The 18,007-nt window shown below is 41.1% G+C and overlaps 1 protein-coding gene across 1 annotated transcript in view; it reads left to right on the plus strand.

Moving 5' to 3' along the window:
* The window catches only part of dnah5l (dynein, axonemal, heavy chain 5 like), a 208,353-nt gene that overhangs the window by 5,661 nt on the left and 184,685 nt on the right, over positions 1–18,007 (plus strand). The window contains exons 7-15 of the mRNA XM_050056535.1: positions 3,298–3,369; positions 4,924–5,025; positions 9,308–9,494; positions 10,618–10,783; positions 11,180–11,273; positions 11,371–11,469; positions 13,212–13,393; positions 13,476–13,595; positions 13,700–13,805. Of these exons, the coding sequence (XP_049912492.1) occupies positions 3,298–3,369; positions 4,924–5,025; positions 9,308–9,494; positions 10,618–10,783; positions 11,180–11,273; positions 11,371–11,469; positions 13,212–13,393; positions 13,476–13,595; positions 13,700–13,805 (1,128 nt within the window). The remainder of the gene's footprint in view (positions 1–3,297; positions 3,370–4,923; positions 5,026–9,307; positions 9,495–10,617; positions 10,784–11,179; positions 11,274–11,370; positions 11,470–13,211; positions 13,394–13,475; positions 13,596–13,699; positions 13,806–18,007) is intronic.

The following is an 18,007-nucleotide window of genomic DNA, read 5'->3' on the forward strand; positions in this document are numbered from 1 at the left end:
ACGATATGAGGCAGTCTTTGTGGGAAAAAAGCTTGTTTAGTGGACTAACTTTGCACTTGAAGGTTGCCCGTTCACTTACATTTTAACAGGTCTGACGCTACTATGCGCCCCGGCTGTATCTAGGCTAACGGCTAACATGCTAACTATTATTTTTATGTCACTAGTTACTTGAAACAAATTTAGGACAATAGGAGACAGGTTGAAATAAACCGAAATTTCCCTTTAATTTAGAACTAGACTCTCTGACTTCCTATAATGTGTTATGGGTTTTCTAGAGGAATGTTTGCCTCTGAAAATGTCTGCTGAGGTTTTGCACACGCAATGAGAGATGTGAGACACTGTGTTGGTGCAAAGCCAGTGTAGACAAGATGTATTTGGATGCTTTATGAATGCAGATCTGCCTGAGCAGTTGCCAACATATTTTCAGTTTCACTCGGAGCAATTCTGCACCGCCTGCTGAATGTTTACCATTGTCCTGCCCCACAAATAATTACTGCTCTGGTTGAGTTTGTGTTGAGTTGCTATGGCAGAAAATTCTGTGAACTGCTTTGTTTGGCGGTTAGCAAGGTGACATAAAACACCTCCAGCATATATTACACAGTCTGAAGAGTGCATGCAGACTAATCTGACTCAGGAAGAGTAGACTGTTTAGCTTACCATCCAATTCTCTTGTACCATGTACCAATCTCAGAACCAAACGGCTATCAGCCTGATGACAGTTTAGCCTCTGGCCAATATTTCATGGCTTTCAGTGTAGTTTCAGAGATCTGGGCCAAAACTTCCTTTTCTGTTCAGTGGATAATATTTACAGTCCTGTTAGCAATTTGAGTGAGAATTCATCTAATCTCTAAAATGATGGCAGTACGTTCCACCAGGTCTCTCTGAAAAACCAGTGCAGACTAAATATATTACATTTTACAAAACTAAAAACAAAATGCTGCTGGTTTACAATGTCTCTACATCTCAGACTGGTGAGATGTCCTCAGGTAGACCTGATCCCTTAAAAAACCTGATGATTCTGGCTCAACTGAAACTGGTTTAACAGTGTCTAGGCCAGTCTGACATAAGCTGCTACAGATCTCTGATCTGAAGGAACAGACTGAAACCACAATATTTTATGAGATGGTTATGGTTAAGTAAAAATCTCATACCGTTGCAACCCTAGTCACAGTACCTTTGTCTCACAGGAATTTTATGTCAGTTTTACATAACTTTTTGTTGTTGTTGTTTGAGCATTTAATTCAATGTCATATGAACATAGTAACCATTGAGTACACATTTTACAACCTTTTTTTTTAATATCATTGAACTATAAAACTGCAGGATTAAGGCAAATTAATGGATTCTGAACCAGAAAGTGCTCTATACACTTCAGCACAACTCTATGTTAGGCACTCTGATATCCACACAGGCGGGAGCTTACTAAGGGCTCTAGTTTCCCGGCGCAGCGCAGGGTGGCGCAGGGTGGTGAACCCCGCGCAGAGCTAGTTTCGAGCAGCGCAACCCGGGGCGCGCTCAGTTTGGTAGTTTGGCAGACCGAGGTGTGCTGAGATGGGTGTGGCGGCGCAGCAGGGGGAGGTGTCAACAGATCCAGCTTGGCGCAGTGACAGTTTCGTGCCAAAAGGCTTCGCCAAAGGTGCGCTAAAAGCTCGCCAGCTGAAACCAGGTCTACTGTCAGCGCAGGCGGAGCGCAGCCGGTGTAAGCCGAAGTTTGGCTGACCGGCGGACAGTGCGCACACGTCACCAAAACCTCACAGGCAGGTTTCCAGAATATCAGGCACATTAACGATGCAATAAATACCCAAAAAAACACTATTCAATGCAACTATCTGCAATCAGCACATAAATGTATCTCTATATCGACTGTCCCGTCACATCTGATGTCAGATCAAAGGGGATTGGCACCGTTTGGCACGTTTGGCACGCGTAATGGAAACCCAACCTGATTTGATTAACACAGCTGCAAACTAATGAGTTCACATCCCTCTCAGCCAACCACAAACAGCCACAGCATCAGATAGGGAGTATATATTCAGCATCTGTCATCTTAGAAAAGTCAAAAGAAAAGAAACAGAGTGAGACTGCGAGAGAGAAAGAGAGAGCGCGCGCGCACGAGAGAAACGCAACATTGATTTACAATTGTGGTGACCTCCTCCCAGGCTACCTTTGCATCATCAGCCCGTGGAGGTCTGCTCGCAGTTCCGTATATTCGGACACTGCGAGCTTGGACCTCCCGGACCAAAACATCAGTTTCCTCCTGGGAGAAGTTTGGCCGTCTGACGCTGCTGCTCTCTTCTGCCATGGCGAATTGAGTAAACTCTCATTACGCCTTCGCGCGGCGCATTTAAGGGCGAGGAGAGGGGCTCATTTGATTGGTGTGATGTGTGTAAAACCCACTCCACGCCTTCTCTCCTCCCTCTTTCCGACTTGCGCAGGTAGGAGGGACGGAGGTGGGAAAGAGGAGTAGCTGCGCCAGGGCGCACGGTGTGCCAAACTTGAAAAATCCGTCTGGCCACACCCAGTTGGCGAAGCGCAGGTGCGCCAGCACCTAGCCCGGTCTGCGAAACTAGAGCCCATTGTCTCATGGCATGCTGGAAAACTCATTTTGCCCCAATCTGCCACAATATGTTAAATGCACAGTGATAGCGTTGTTCAATGGCCTTACACTAATAAAGCAAAATCGGGTTGATAAATGTTAGTCAAATTAAATAAAAAAAAATAATTTTTTTGACTTAAAAAAATATGTCAAGCTCACAAGAGTTTTTGTGTCAAGTAAACATAAAGTTTTTATGTCATTTTGACAATGCAGGGCATTTGTGTAGACTTTACATTCAATTTTGTGTCATGGATGGATTGGGGTTCACAGTGAGTGCTATTGCTGCACTACATAACCACACATTAGGGATTCATTAGCACTCAAATGTTTGACACACTGACCCGGTACATAGCACTTCATATGTGTCTCCACCAATGTTCATACAATTTAACACCCTAGAGGACTGAAATAAATAGTCTAAATAATATAAAATAATAATAAATAAATAATATAAAAAAGAGATGTGCTACTCTACGTAACTTGATTTTTTTAGATTAATTGTTATGATAGTGGTGGCCTTTTTTTCTGCCTGACCACTAGCCCCTTAAAATATCTCTGCACAGCGCTGGAGAAATGTATGTCATACGTGAAGTCCAGCACTAATTTAAGTGCAATTGCTCTTTGTCTTCACGTTTTGATCACAGTACCTGATTCAAGTGCATCTGATTCATATTCAAATAAACCATTTTGTTTTTCTTCAGCCTTTACTGGGGAAGTGTCTGTTCTTCCTGAGAACCACTGACAAGGCGATTACCACCGCTAACATACAGCAGGTCTGTAGCTTCACTTCACCTCCACATTCACACCAAACAAGGCTGAACCTTTAGGATGGGGCAGGGCCTGCTGACTCTGGATGACATCTTCAGTATAACACCATCATGCTGTTGTATTTTGATTATCTTAATACATATATATATTATTGAGAGGGGAAAAAGGTAAAATGATTGTTAAGATAACCAGTCTGCCACCTGCTGCCAAATAGGGGTGAGTCCGTGTACACGTGTTTGAGATCATAAACAGTTATGAAAAATTAGTACACAAAAAATGTTTTTGTTTTTTTTTAGGGGAGGGGGTGATACTAATTGTTGACTGACTGTGATAGACTGTGAATATGACAAGAAATGGTGTGAGATCACGTTTGGCAACAGGTCAGTACGTGCTCCGTTCTATTAAAACGGCGCGTTCGTTAAGGGGGTCGTTCACCAGTGGGTTACAATGAGTACCGGGCCATCAAATCACAGCATGATGGTCCGGTACTCATTGTAGCCCACTCTTATGAGACCCAATAATAATTATAATTATAATAATAATAACTTACTGTGGGCGTATATGCTATACTTTTTAATAAAATTACCAGAGGAGTTCGCTGAAAAACAGGTAATGTCAGCCTGAATTACTCGCGTGCGTCCCCGGTGAAAATTGCTGACATGCATGGGGAATACAGCTTCTAGAGGCTCGCCATAGCTTACTGTCAGGACTCAGGGACCAGAATTCGGGATGGCGGACCGTCGGAATGGCGATATTTCGGAGTGGCGGCCTGTAACCATTGGTTAAATGGCCCGTTAGGTTGGTATTCGGATAACTGGGGCTTTATTGGTATAATGCAATAGCACCACCCAGCGGTGAAACCCGTGTACACGTGTACATGAAAAAAGTTACCCACTCTAAACGTTTAGAGATTTTTGTACAGGAACTCACCCCTACTACCAAATAATGCAACAGCTAAACAAAAGCAAAATCAATGCATCTGCACAAAATCTATTCTTTGTTATTCTCCATATCTTCAGCATTTTTCTTGGCAATCACTTCTTATAGAAAATGTTAAACACTGAAAGACAACACTGCGAGAAAGCGGAGCATCAAACACATTTTTCCAACAAGTTTGAAAATGCTGTGGATAAAAGGTTACATAAAAGATTTGTATCAGAGTTTATTTTACAATATATAATTTATAATGCAAACAATCGAACATTTTTGCTAATAGGTCTCCACAACAAGGGATAGCAGACATCAGCTGCCTGTAGCAGTGCCTTCAGATATCCCCATATTTAAAAATCAAACAGAGAAAATCTCCCTCGACATCCAATATTTCATTCACAAAATAAAAGATTATCTGAAAGTGGTAGCCAGCAAACAATAATTAAAAAAAAAAAAAAAGGGATGCAACAAACAGCTTAGATGAAGAAGAATCTGGGTTATTATACAATCTTTGTATCCATTAAGCTTTCAGATCAAGAGCTGACAACTGAAATGTAGACCTCCATTTTCACATGTATTACACTAATAAGTGTGCTACATTATTAATGAAGTACCTGTTGTGTTTACAGGAGGTGAATTTCGGGATGTTGGACTGCAGCGACAGCAGCATCCTCAACAGTCTGGAGACTCTGCTGGCTGACATCATGCTACCAGGCCTCCGCTCACAACAGGTACCCACTACCACCATTCACTCTGTGAGAGCTCTGCTGACTCTGATGAAGAAGCATCACAGGAAATGGGATGGCTTTTTTGTTTTTAAAGGAACCTGAATCAAAGAATTTGTTATGTAAAGATCTCTTTAGTAGCATCAGTAGCAAATGATATTTTTTTATTTGATTGATGCCATTTTGTTTTATAATTCACCATCTAGTTAAAATCATTGGAATTGTGTGAACTGCTATTCTGATGAACAAAAGAACCATATACAGGATAAGTTTCTACCTTTATTTCAGTCTTAACTGTGACATGCAAAAGTTTGGGCACCCTGGTCAAAATTTTGTTTACTGTGAATAGTTAAGTAAGTAGAGGATGAACTGATCTAAAAAAGGCATGAAAATAAAGATGAAACATGATTACTGTATTAATTTTGTTTTGTACAATTTTAGAGTGAGGAAAAAGGAAAGGACCACCATGCAAAAGTTTGGGCACCCCAAGATATTTATACTCTCAGACAACTTTTACTAGGGTCTCTGACTGTAATTAGCTTGTTAGGGCTATGGCTTTTTTACAATCATCGTTGGGAAAAGGCCAGGTGATGCAAAATTCAAAGCTTTAAAATTGGTAAAATTTAGCATTGTCGCCTCACAGCAAGAGGGTTCCTGGTTTGAACTCAGGATGGGGGAGCCCCTCTGTGTGGAGTTTGCATGTTCTCCCTGTGTCAGCGTTTGTTTTCTCCAGGTGCTCCAGCGTCCTCCCATAATCCAAAGACATGTGGGTTAATTGGTGAATTGGTAAATTGCCTTTAGGTGTGAATGTCAGTGTGAATGGTTGTCTGTCTCTAGGTGTCAGCCCTGTGATTGTCTAGCGACAGTGGTGTGCACACCCCGTGGCCCAATTGTTGAAAAACACTCGCTAAAGTGCCCTCTTTGGAGCCAAAACACACGCTAAAGTGCCCTCCTGGGAGCCAAAACGCGTGCTAAANCAGTGGTGTGCACACCCCGTGGCCCAATTGTTGAAAAACACTCGCTAAAGTGCCCTCTTTGGAGCCAAAACACACGCTAAAGTGCCCTCCTGGGAGCCAAAATGCGTTTTAAAGTGCCCTCTTTGAAGTGCCCTCCTGGGAGCCAAAACGCGTGCTAAAGTGCCCTCTTTGGAGCCAAAACGCACGCTGAAGTGGGTGGAAAAAACACACTAAACTCCAGAAGACTATTAGGACCAAGAAATACTATGAAATATTACTGTTGCAATGACTTTTATGTTGGGCCCTTTTTTGATCTATATTGAGCCAGAACTATATCTCACAGAACCAGTTTGGATTATCTGGTGCTAATATGGTGTTAAAATGCACTAGAATACAGGAAATGGCATCTACTTAATTGAAAATGTTCTGGGGGAGGGCCCCCAGACCCCCCCAGGGATTTATTTCCTTCATACATCCATGTCTCTGTGTGTTCTTCACAGTCCAACCTTGAATCTACACAGTTCTCGTGGATGCTGATCTTAACTACAAACTAACTTGAGTAGTCTGTCTAGTTAGTCTGTTTTGAGGCTATATAATGTGCCATTTGTATAACATACAAACATGTCTAAAGTGCCCTCGCGGTAATGGAAAATAAATGAATGAATGACTAAGTAAAGACTCCTGAAACCTTGTCCCAACAATCAGCAGCCATGGGCCACTGTTCTTGTGTGAAGCGACACCTGTTCAGATATGACCTAAATGGAAGAGTCATCAGAGGAAAACCTACCTGCGTCCTCACCACAAAATTCAGCATCAAAATTTTGCAAAAGAACATCCAAACAAGCCTGATGCTTTTTGGGAACAAGTCCTGTGGACTGATGAAGTTAAAATAGAACTTGTTGGACACGATGAGCAAAAGTATGTTTGGAGAAAAAATGGTGCAGAGTATCATGAAAACAACACCTGTCCAACTGTTAAACACAGGGGTGGATTGCTTTGGCTTGTGTTGCAGTCAGTGGCATGGGGAACATTTCACAGGTAGAGTGAAGAATGGATTCAGTTAAATTCCAGCAAATTCTGGAAGCAAACATCACACCATCTGTAAAAAAGCTGATGATGAAGAGAGGTTGACTTCTACAACAGGACAATGATCCTAAACACACCTTAAAATCCATGATGGACTGCCTCGGGAGGAGCAAGCTGAAGGTTTTCCCATGGCTCTCACAGTCCACGACCTAACATCATTAACAATCTGTGGATAGACCTCAAAAGAGCAGTGCATGCCAGACGGCCCAAGAATCTCACAGAACTAGAAGCCTTTTGCAGGAAAAATGGGTGAAAATCCCCCAAACAAGAACTGAAAGACTCTCAGCTGGTTACAAAAAGTGTTTAGAGGTTGTGATACTTGCCAAAGGGGCACTACTAAGTATTGACCTTGCAGGGTGCCCAAATTTTTGCTTTGGACCCTTTTCCTTTTTTGTTATTTTGAAACTGTAAAAGATTGAAATAAAAAAGTAATCTTACTATATCTTACTATATAATGATGAAAACTCTGTCTGTCTGTCTGTCTGTATGTGTGTGTGTGTGTGTGTGTGTGTCTGTGTGTCTGTTCCATGTTTTTCTCCTCACTGACTTGGTCAATCCATGTGAAATTTGGCACAGTGGTAGAGGGTCATGGGACGATGCCAATGAAGCAATATTACATCAATTGGCCAAAGGGGGGCGCTATAGCAACCGATTGAAATTGCAAACTTTGAATGGGCATATCTCATGCCCCGTATGTCGTAGAGACATGAAACTTTGCACAGAGAACCCATAACTTCCAGTTATATGGATTTTCCACCATTTTAAATTTTTTGAAAAACACTTCAAATGGATCTCTTCCTAGGAAGTTTGGGCGATCTGCATGAAACTGGGTGAACATAATCTAGGGAGCAATATCTAAAGTTCCCTCTTGGCAAAAGTTGGAAAACTTACTAAAACTGAGCTTCTATAAGGCAATGACTTTAACTATCTGCCTTTCAACGTGCTACCTCAACTACTAATGTACAGTTTTAGCCCACTAACTATCCCACTATAGAGTGTGCCAGGGCTGACGTCAAAACCCGGAAGTTTAGCATCGCGCTGGTTCCCGGAAGAGAAAGTGTTGACTTTTAGACAAGAGAACCGGAAGTGCTAAAAGTGCTAACGGAGTTCCGGGTTTACTGGAACACTCTATTGGCAATGGTTCTACTGTACTTTCAATAAAGCAATCATACTATCAAATTCACAAAAAACTCTGAATACATTGCTCTTCTTAATGGGTTCAGTTGACTATTTAATCTGCAATTTCCTATGACCTGTATCCCAAACACACACCATGTGAAATGTATGTGGGCAACTGTGCACTCAGTGGGTATGGACTAGTCTTGCTTTAAATATTGAAGAAATGTTTCATCTTCAACTTCATGCCTTTTGGAGATCAGTTCATTTTGTACTTATTTAACTATTCACAGTAAACAAAATATTGACCTAGTGTGTCCAAACTTTGCATGCAACTGTACATGGATCATATTATACTCAGGGAGAGGAGGAGAGTCTGCTGTCTTTCAGCAGTACATTTTATGTTCCTGCTGTTATTTCAATCAATGTGTGTGTGTGTGTGCTTCAGATAGAAACAATAGTTTAATGTCAGATATATTTACATAATTTCTACATTCTCTAAAAATAATCTGTACAGATTTTAAGACACTACAATCATAACCTGACTATTAATAAATACATTTACAAACAGCATAATAAAAAATTTAGATGCGGATAATGAATATAGAAAACTTACTGCTGCAGAAATGTCTGCACTCAGTGTCTGCGCAATGAAGAACGCTGGTTTGATCGGCACACAGTATAGATGCAGAATGCAGGTTTTTAAAAAATGTGCAGAAGGTTTATTGTAGGGGAAAACACACAGAAACTATAAATGACCTCTGCACTGGCACATATATCTGCAAACACAAACTTCAGACCATCAGGGGTCACTGTTGAAGCCGACCGATGGTTCAGAAGAGAGGACGTCTCACATCTCATATCTTTCCTGCATCTCTTCTCACATCCTACTCTGTCCCAGTAAAGGTGCAAGTGAGAGAAATGTTTTTAAAAAAGTTCTAAAATAGCAGTTGTGGTATTAGAGTCTAATGATGTAGTATGTATGTAATCTCAGATCTGTTAAATCAGGTATGTAGGAATAAAATAACAGTGACAGTAATTAGGATCTATCTCCTTCATGTCCTCAGCCTGATGACACTGAGACATTTCATCCTGGTTTTTTTACTGCTGACTTTTCATTCTGTGTCCAGACATGGGGTTCTGTGCAGGAGGGGACATCTTGTCCAGACGTCCAGTCCTTTCTGTCTTCAGTGGACCAGTTCATCAGTAATCTGAGCTCAGCCAGAGTAAGCATGGAGAGAAAGTTCCAGCTGCAGCAGGTTGACGTTCCTGATGCCATTGACCAGCTGAGCAGCCCCACAGACTACAAGGCTGCAGGTGAGATGCTCGAGCTACAGCTACATACAAGTTAGGAGTTCTTACAACTTTTTATATCTTTTTATATCTTTTTATTCAGAGTTAACATAAACACAAAAATATTAAAGACATTGAGTCTCATTCATGGAATATGAGCAGAACAAATTTGTGTGTAAACTGTTTGTAGAAGGAAATCAACGTGTATTTTGGCGTTCATCAATATGTTAGTAGCTCCAATAATTTCGTAGGTACTAACAAAATCTGCATCTGCTTCAGACTGCTCGTAGTGCTTATGTAAATAAGGAATGCACATAAATATTGCTTGTCATTAATAAAAATTACAATTTAACTTTCTATTGTGTTCTAGTATGTGCACAATACACAGATGCCTTTGAAACACACAAGTTAAACATGACGAAAGATTAGAAATAAAACACATTTAGCTAAAGTAGTTGACAATTTGGAGATTTAAAGCTTCAAATTAGTTTTCTTAGAAATGTGAATAGGTTACTTAAATCGACTTAATACATGTGTTTTCTACATTTCTGGCATCCTGTTCCCACTTGAATCAATGAGGAGAGAGAACTCCACATTTATCTTCTGTTTGAGAGGTGAGACTGTAAGACCCACGTGACTGACCAAATACTAAGCTATCAGTGATAGCTGTCAGATTGTACGATTTAATACTAAATATAACATGTATATCAATGTACCTTCTGAGTTTGCTATCGACTGCTCTCGTGGAGGCATGTCGCTGTCTCCGTCAGAAATAATTCCTGACATGCATCCAATGATGCAAGCAATGCTCTCAACTGCAGCAGACAGCTGTGAGTGGGGAGAGCCTCCTGTGACTGTTGTGATTTTGTGAGTGTACATGTGTTTTTTTTTGTGTGTTTTTTTTGCATTAAATTTCATATCGAACCATTTTTATTTCACTGTTTGGATGGTTCTTAGGACACGTAGAGGACAAGGAGTTAATGGCAACCGTTACCTCCTTCTAGGCCGTTGATTTGCATGTCTCTGTCACACCACTACTAACAGAAGGGAAAAAAAATAGGCTGCTCCTATGTTTCCTATAGAAAGATCTGCCACTGCATCCATAGCTGTCAAAGTAATGATTAAGAATTTGTGCATCTGCTCTCAGCCAATAACAGCGAGCTGGTGGAGCGTTTGGAGGGCGTGGTCTCAGTGTGGTCCAATCAGATCAAACAGGTGCTGACAGAGAGCGAACAGATGAGGAAGGAGGCGGATGACGTTGGGCCGTCAGCTGAGCTGGAGCACTGGAAGAGACGCATGGTCACCTTTAACAGGTAGACTCAATATAAATGCTGTGTTTGAATGATTCACCCTCCTTTTATTTACCAAGAGTCCTGCTCACTGTATATCACTTGCACTCAGCCTGATCTTGTCTTATTTAATTTTGTCTCGTCTAATCTTGTTCTGTAGCTTGTATAGCATCTATAAGTGCGTTGATTTTTTTTGAAAGATGCGATATATATAAAATTTGATTGATTGATTGATAATCTGGTTTAATATGATTTCATATAATGTCATTTAATTTTGTTTTTGCTAATCTTGTTTTTTTCTTTTATGTGTGTAATTTTGTTTGTTGACTCAAAATTTGATTTTACATTTATGCACTAATTTATTTCATCAGGAATGCTTGTTATAACGTGTGTGTGTGTGTGTGTGTGTGTGTGTGTCAGTCTGATGGAGGAGGTGAAGCGTCCTCAGGTGAAAAGGACTCTGGGAGTTCTGCAGCTCACCAAGTCCCGAACTCTACGAGCGTGGAGAGAACTGGTCAGCTTCGGAAACCTCTCTAGTTCAAACTGAAGTTTAGTTCACAGCTGTTGAGTTTATGTTGCTAATATAATAATTCATTGATTGATTGTTTAAGGACAGGGACATCACCGTGGTGGCTAACGAGGCTAAGGACAATGTGAAGTATCTGTACACTCTGGACAAGTTCTTTGGACCCCTGGGGAAATGCACTCCGGTAAAAAAATAAATAAATAAATAAATAAAATTGTATGTCTTTATAAAGTCACTACAATCTGGTGGTGCCTATGTCACCCGTGGGAAGACTCCTTGAAACGGTTCACAAAATTCATGGTTGGGTTTGACATGATACAGTAGTGTCACGGTTTAGTACATTTTAGGTACAGCAAAAACGTAGAAATGTCAGAGAAATTTCCTTGATTTTAAACATTTTTAATGTATGAAAACAAATATAAGTTGGGCTTTAATTTTCTTCTTTACAAAGCAGGAATTACAGTGTGGCTGAAATGGACTTGTTAAAGTCTGAGTAAAGCAAAGCATCAGTGATTTCTTTCTAACCACATTAAACATGTTAGAAAATTGTGTTTGAAAAGACTGAACTGTGGCGTTAGAACATTAAACTGTTTTTCAGCATTTCTGTGTCCTGCTACATAGAAACCACGTAACTACTGACATGAAGGCACATACCATCAGTGTTGATTCTTTCACCGACTGTGTGTCAGTGGTGAGTTTGCTACATCCCATGAGCTCTCTGAGCTCTTTCAGTCAAATAAATACATGAATAAACATCACTGTTGCAACAGTCATATAAACACAAGCTAAACAGCTGTCACTTACGAACCTCTCAGTCTTTCTGTCCTAATTGGCTACCCTGCTCACTGCTGTGGATGTGTGCTTTGTGCTACATTGGCTGCTGAACAAGAGTCTGTAGCCGAGCAGTGGCTCTCATGTCCTCGTTCAGAAGGTTTGTGCTGTGCAACCATGTGTTTGCTGCTGGCTTAGCTGAAAGTCTGTAGCTGCACAGCAGCTTGTGTTTCGACTTGGGGGTTGTAAATGTTACGGTGTTACCGGCTTGGCTGCTAAGGAGAGTCTGTAGCTGTGCGTTCTTGGGCTCGCGGTGTTTTTATCCACCACCCTCTCTTGCCATCACCCTCATAATTCACAGAGAGACCAAAGTGGCTCCAAACACCAGACCTGTAGGTTATCAGATGATCTTCTGTTTCTGGTCTGATAGTGGTGTTACTACCCATCTTGTAATGAGCTATCTTAGCATAGCTGCCTCCCAACGTGTCTCACTGCAGTAGAATGTTCTGGTTTGGGGGTGAGAGGGGCAGACAGCACGTTGCCTGTCCCGTCCTGTAGGCTGCTTTGTAGAGCGCAGTGGCACTGAGGACATTATATTAAACACAGTTTTAGCTGTATATTTTATTTTCCAAATGTAATAGGATAGTTCAACGTATCATTCGGTTTGTAATGCGTACCAAACTGAAAGACTCATACGGTTCAATACGAATACTTGTATTGTTATACCCCTCGTTGTTTGTGCTGTTATACCCCTCGTTGTTTGTGCTGTCAGCTGTACACGGCTTGCATGTTTTTAAAAACAGTGGTGGTTGTGGGTGCTGCATTGGCTAGTCACTTTACACTTACATCAGTAATGGTTCCTCTTGTGCTGGGAGAGTAACCACTCTGAAGTAGGAGTTAAAAATGTCCCTCACAACAGCATTCTGAGGGATTTTGAGGGAAGAACTGCAATCATGTGATGCAAACACAATAAAAAGTTGGTTTCATAAAACTATAGAAAAGTTCCTTCGCTCTGAAAACATCTATAATAAGAGGATATTGAGCTTGGGAAAAACAGATATACTCCCCCTCAGGTCAACAGCTGGTGTTAAATAGACGGCATCTCCTATTGTTGTCGATCCCTAACCTCCCCTCCTTCCCCTGTGGCTCTGACAGAGCAGCATGCTGGAGCACATTCCCAGTCTGATGGCCAGTATCAGGATGATCCACACTGTCTCTCAGTACTACAACACCTCAGAGAGAATGACCTCTCTGCTGCTCAAAGTCACCAACCAGATGATCACCACCTGCAGGAGCTACTTGTCTCAGGGCGTGGCCCGCATCTGGGACCACAGCAGGTACAGAGGAGCTTATCAGATCCAGACATATCTGGATTAGACAAGATAAAAACATGTTTGTTTGTGTGTGTGTGTATGTCAGACCAGTGCTGCTGCATCGTATCTCTGACTGCTGTCATCTGTATGTGGAGTACCAGAGGAGCTTCCACACCGTCAGAGACAAACTGAGAGAAAACCCTAAAAACAGACAGTTTGACTTCAGGTAAGCACCAGGCAGCAGCACATCCTCTCATTTTATAACACTCACTGTGATCAGTATAACCGATGACTTTCATGTCTGTCCCTGTTTCTTTCCTGTCTTTTCAGTGAGAACTACATCTTTGGGAAGTTTGATGCTTTCTGTAGGCGTTTAGAGAAGATTGCTGACATGGCGTCTTCACTGGAAAGCCTGGCTGCTCTGCAACACATGAAGGTTTCTGGTTTCTAAGATTATTGGGCCTCATGCAGCAACATTCTCTTAAAAAAATAAGAGAAGTCAACTCCAGATGCAACAAATCTGGTCCATCCAGATTGGATAGGACCAAATCTTGAAAACAGGTTGTTTAAAAGAAAAACAAAAGGACTCTGAAATCAGATTAGATCATGTGATCCAGTCTTGGTTTTGATCTGGATCAAACCTTCAGTACATGTTGTTTTTTACTAGGATCAGGATACCTTTGAGCCACACAATCAATTAACCTGATCCCAACAGAAGGTTGGATTTCAGTGACCAAATGTCATAAAACTTTCAAATTGGTCAAATATATACACATTTTTTTATATAACAGTTACTGTGATAGAGTAGACATTGGGTTGCATATTAAGCCTCTTAATACAGTAAAAAAAAAAAAAAAAAAAGAAGAAGAGACACAATTTTTTTTTCTTACCTAAGAAAAGAGCAAAAATAAGAAAACACTGGTGAATCCCAGAAATCAGACACTAACAAAATAAGAACAACTCATCTGTATGAACAAAAACAATTTTTTCTTATATTGCTTCCTGCATGAGGCCCAGTGTCTACACTATGTAACCTTTAACTTTTTTATAGATACCATCAGCCTCATTTTATGCTTAAATTTTAAAGTTTTAATTTGTATTTTTAAACTATGACTTTTTTTCATTCATTTTGGTTACATTCAGGTGAAGGCAAATTATTTTTGGGAGGTCGTCATAATTATGTTTTTAAATATGAAAAAAAAAATGTAGTTGTTCACACAGTCCTTACAAAGTGTACAGATAGATTTGTACTGAACTTGACATTTCACTAACAAAGACCATACCAATAAGATAAAGATTTAGGATGGTTTATTATATATGATGGATTAAGGGTTTGAAGGAAAGCATGAAGGGATGAGGATTAGAGGATTAGAGAATAGAGGGATAAGGATCTAGGGATAAAGGTATGATAGGATGTACGACTTTGATTTTTTTCAGGTCGACTTATCTGTCAATAAAGTCGAAGTCGAGTCGACAAGTCATTTGATGACGTCATCACATTGACACGGCGGAGGAAAGTGAAGTATCTCCACACATGTGATGTGTGTCTGTCAAGGCCCGAACATACTCGACTCAAAGCGGACGTCCGCAAGCCCTGTGCGCGCAAAGCTCAGATTTTACGACCGTGCGGACTCTGCTCCGCGCACCAGTGACTGCTCAGCATGTATTTTTCAAATCGCGGGGATTTTTCACGGACATACAACGCGGAAGTGCGCTCAACTATGAAAGCCCGAATGACTGCGGACATTCCTCGCGGAATGTACTCCGCTTATAGTACGCCCGAGTATGTTCACTTCAAGGATAAAAGTATCAGCGTAAGCCAAGCCAAGGCAAGGCAAGTTTATTTGTATAGCACAATTCAACACAAGGTAATTCAAAGTGCTTTACAGAGACATTAAAAGCAACAAGACACAATTTAAAACAATAAAAACAGTCGATTAAAAAGGGAAATAGAAATTGAGAATGATAGTGATAATAATAAAATACAGTAACATAAAATAAAAACAGGCTCAATACATTGAACAGTCAGGATAAGAAAAGAAGTAGAATAATAAAAGGTAATAAAAGGCAGTGTGTAGTTAAAAAGTACAGGCAGTAGAATACAGCAGGTAAATATTTAATCTAAGAGTACGCTTCAGTAAACAATAGTGTTTTTAGCCCTGATTTAAAGGAGCTGACAGTTTGAGCAGACCTCAGATCTACAGGAAGTTTGTTCCACAGGTGAGGAGCATAATAACTGAATGCTGCCTCACCTTGCTTGGTTCTTGTTCTTGGAACACACAACAAACCTGTTCCAGATGACCTAAGGGGTCTGGATGCTTCGTAGGGAACCAATAGATCCAAGCCAATCAGATTGCATTCCCTACACAAGCACAGAGACAGAGAGAGAGGGAGGGAAAAAACACACGGGGTGTCGACTTGTGCCACTGACGTCGACACGTCGACAAATCGACTTTTCTGTTAATGCCCTAATGTACAATGAAGAGATGAGGGTTGAAGGGATGAGGATCGAAGGGTTGAGGGATGAAGGGATAAGGGTTGAGGGATGAAGGGATGAGGGTCAAGACATGAATGGATGAGGGGTTGGGGATGAAAGATTGAGGGTCAAGGGATGAAGTGTGAGGAACGAAGACATGAGGGCTGAGGGATGAAGGGATGAAAGACTGAGGGTCGAGGGATGAAGGCTGGGTGTCTGAGTCATGGGTGAGTGTGATGATGGATGTGTTGGTCAATGGCAGGAACACAGGAGGGATTCAAGGAGTTGAGACTGAGTTGGGGAGTTGTCTCTTTTTGAACTCAGCTTCAGATAGAGCCCCCAAGAAAAACTTGAAGAGTGCATGGCTGTTCCAGATGTCGTTTGGATCGTAGCACATATGTGTGATGTTCACTACAGAGGACAAGCGCCCTAGAACTTTAATGTGGTCAAGGATTTCCTGCCTATAAGCAGTTGAGGCGGCTCCATAGCAAAGAGGATGACTCAAGTCAAAACAGTGGGACTATGGTTGAAAGAGGGTCGGAGGCTGGTGCCAACTGTCAGAACTCTAGAATCAATAACGGGAAAGTGAGTTGGCAGTTGAGGATATGGTATACTTGCCATGAAGAATTGGTGCGGGGCCAAGGCCAGGGTGAGCGTCTGCATGAATTGCATGATGTTTAATAAATGCAACTGTGCCCCCAAAAGAATGCCTGCTATAGAGACTGGGTACATTAGGCAGCTTGTGTACAGCTGACTGGCTTCTGGCTTGGTGGCGTGATCATCATGAAAGGGGATGCCATTCCAGGAGGAATGGCACTGGTGCTATGGTTTTAGCTCCATCTTGCATGATAAGTCAAGCTTGAGTGATGATGGAAATTAAATAGTTATTGAGTCCTAGCAGTGAAGAGGTTGGACTGGGAGGAAATTTAAAAAAGCTAAGGGGGCTTTCGCATCAGGGACCTGGGCCTGAATCTGTGCATGCTTGACCTCAGTCTGATTCTTTGGGTAACAGGGTTTCCCCGGGTCAATAAAAAGCATTGAAAGTCATTAAATAGATTTTGCGAAAATTAAGGCCTTAAATGACATTAAAAAGCATTAAATTCAATGTCCAGAGGCATTAAAAAATTAAATACACTTGATGGAAAAAAACATTGTTATTCACGATTTATTTTGATTATATAAACATTTAATCATTTTGATCGGAAGTATAATGTGATGATTGACAGGCGGAACCCTTTAATTGGCTATTGTTTACGGCCGGTGCACGAAGTCACAACACTGGATGCTTGGAATGCAACGTTCTGTGAGCGTGCTCATGCTGTGGCGAAAGAGCAGAGGGAATATTAGCAAATGTCGGAAAAATGGGAAAATGCAAGTTTCAGCAGAAGTGGTTGGATGAGGAACTATTCAAAACCTGGTTAAAGCCCATCAACGGTAAACCCGGAGAGGCATTTTGCAGCGTGTGCAAAAAATGTTCAAACTTTGCACAATGGGCGTCAATGCGGTGAAATCACACATGCTGTCAGATAGTCACAAGTTGGCGATTAAAGGCAGGCAGCAGTTAACTGTGCTGAATTTCTTTGCCGTGACCAGCAACGCAATTTCTGCTGTCGCCACCACAACTGCAGCTGCTGCTGCTACCACCACCACACCTGCCGCTACAGTGACCGACTCCAGCCTTTTCAGGTTAGAGTTAGTTTTTCACATCATTCTTCAGGTTGGTTTTGTTATTTTTGAAATGTGTAAATAAATTCTGAGACTGTGGGGCGTCGTGTGAGCCATTTCTAATTGAGTTTGAGTTTATTTATTTAAAACAGGGACAATACATATTAATTAACATATACATGTAAATATGCAAGATTATAGCCGACGGCTAATTTCCATCTTTAGTCCCTTCTGCAGGTTGATGTCAACAACATAAGATAATAAAATCAATAAAACAACAGTAACAACAAGTAGAACAGTTAGCCTTCATGGCCAGTATGAGCAGGAGGAGTAATTACAGAGAGAGAAAACGTGTCCTTGAAAACACAATAGGACAGAAAATAAAAAAGAGAAGCAAGAACAATGAAACAGTATAGTGGATCATGAAACATACAGGCCAAGGGTCAGGGGACCATACGTATTTCACTAGTGTTAAATGCTAAAATTAGATATCAAAG

The sequence above is a fragment of the Epinephelus moara genome, chromosome 11, assembly GCF_006386435.1.
Source record: "Epinephelus moara isolate mb chromosome 11, YSFRI_EMoa_1.0, whole genome shotgun sequence".
NCBI lineage: Eukaryota > Metazoa > Chordata > Actinopteri > Perciformes > Serranidae > Epinephelus > Epinephelus moara.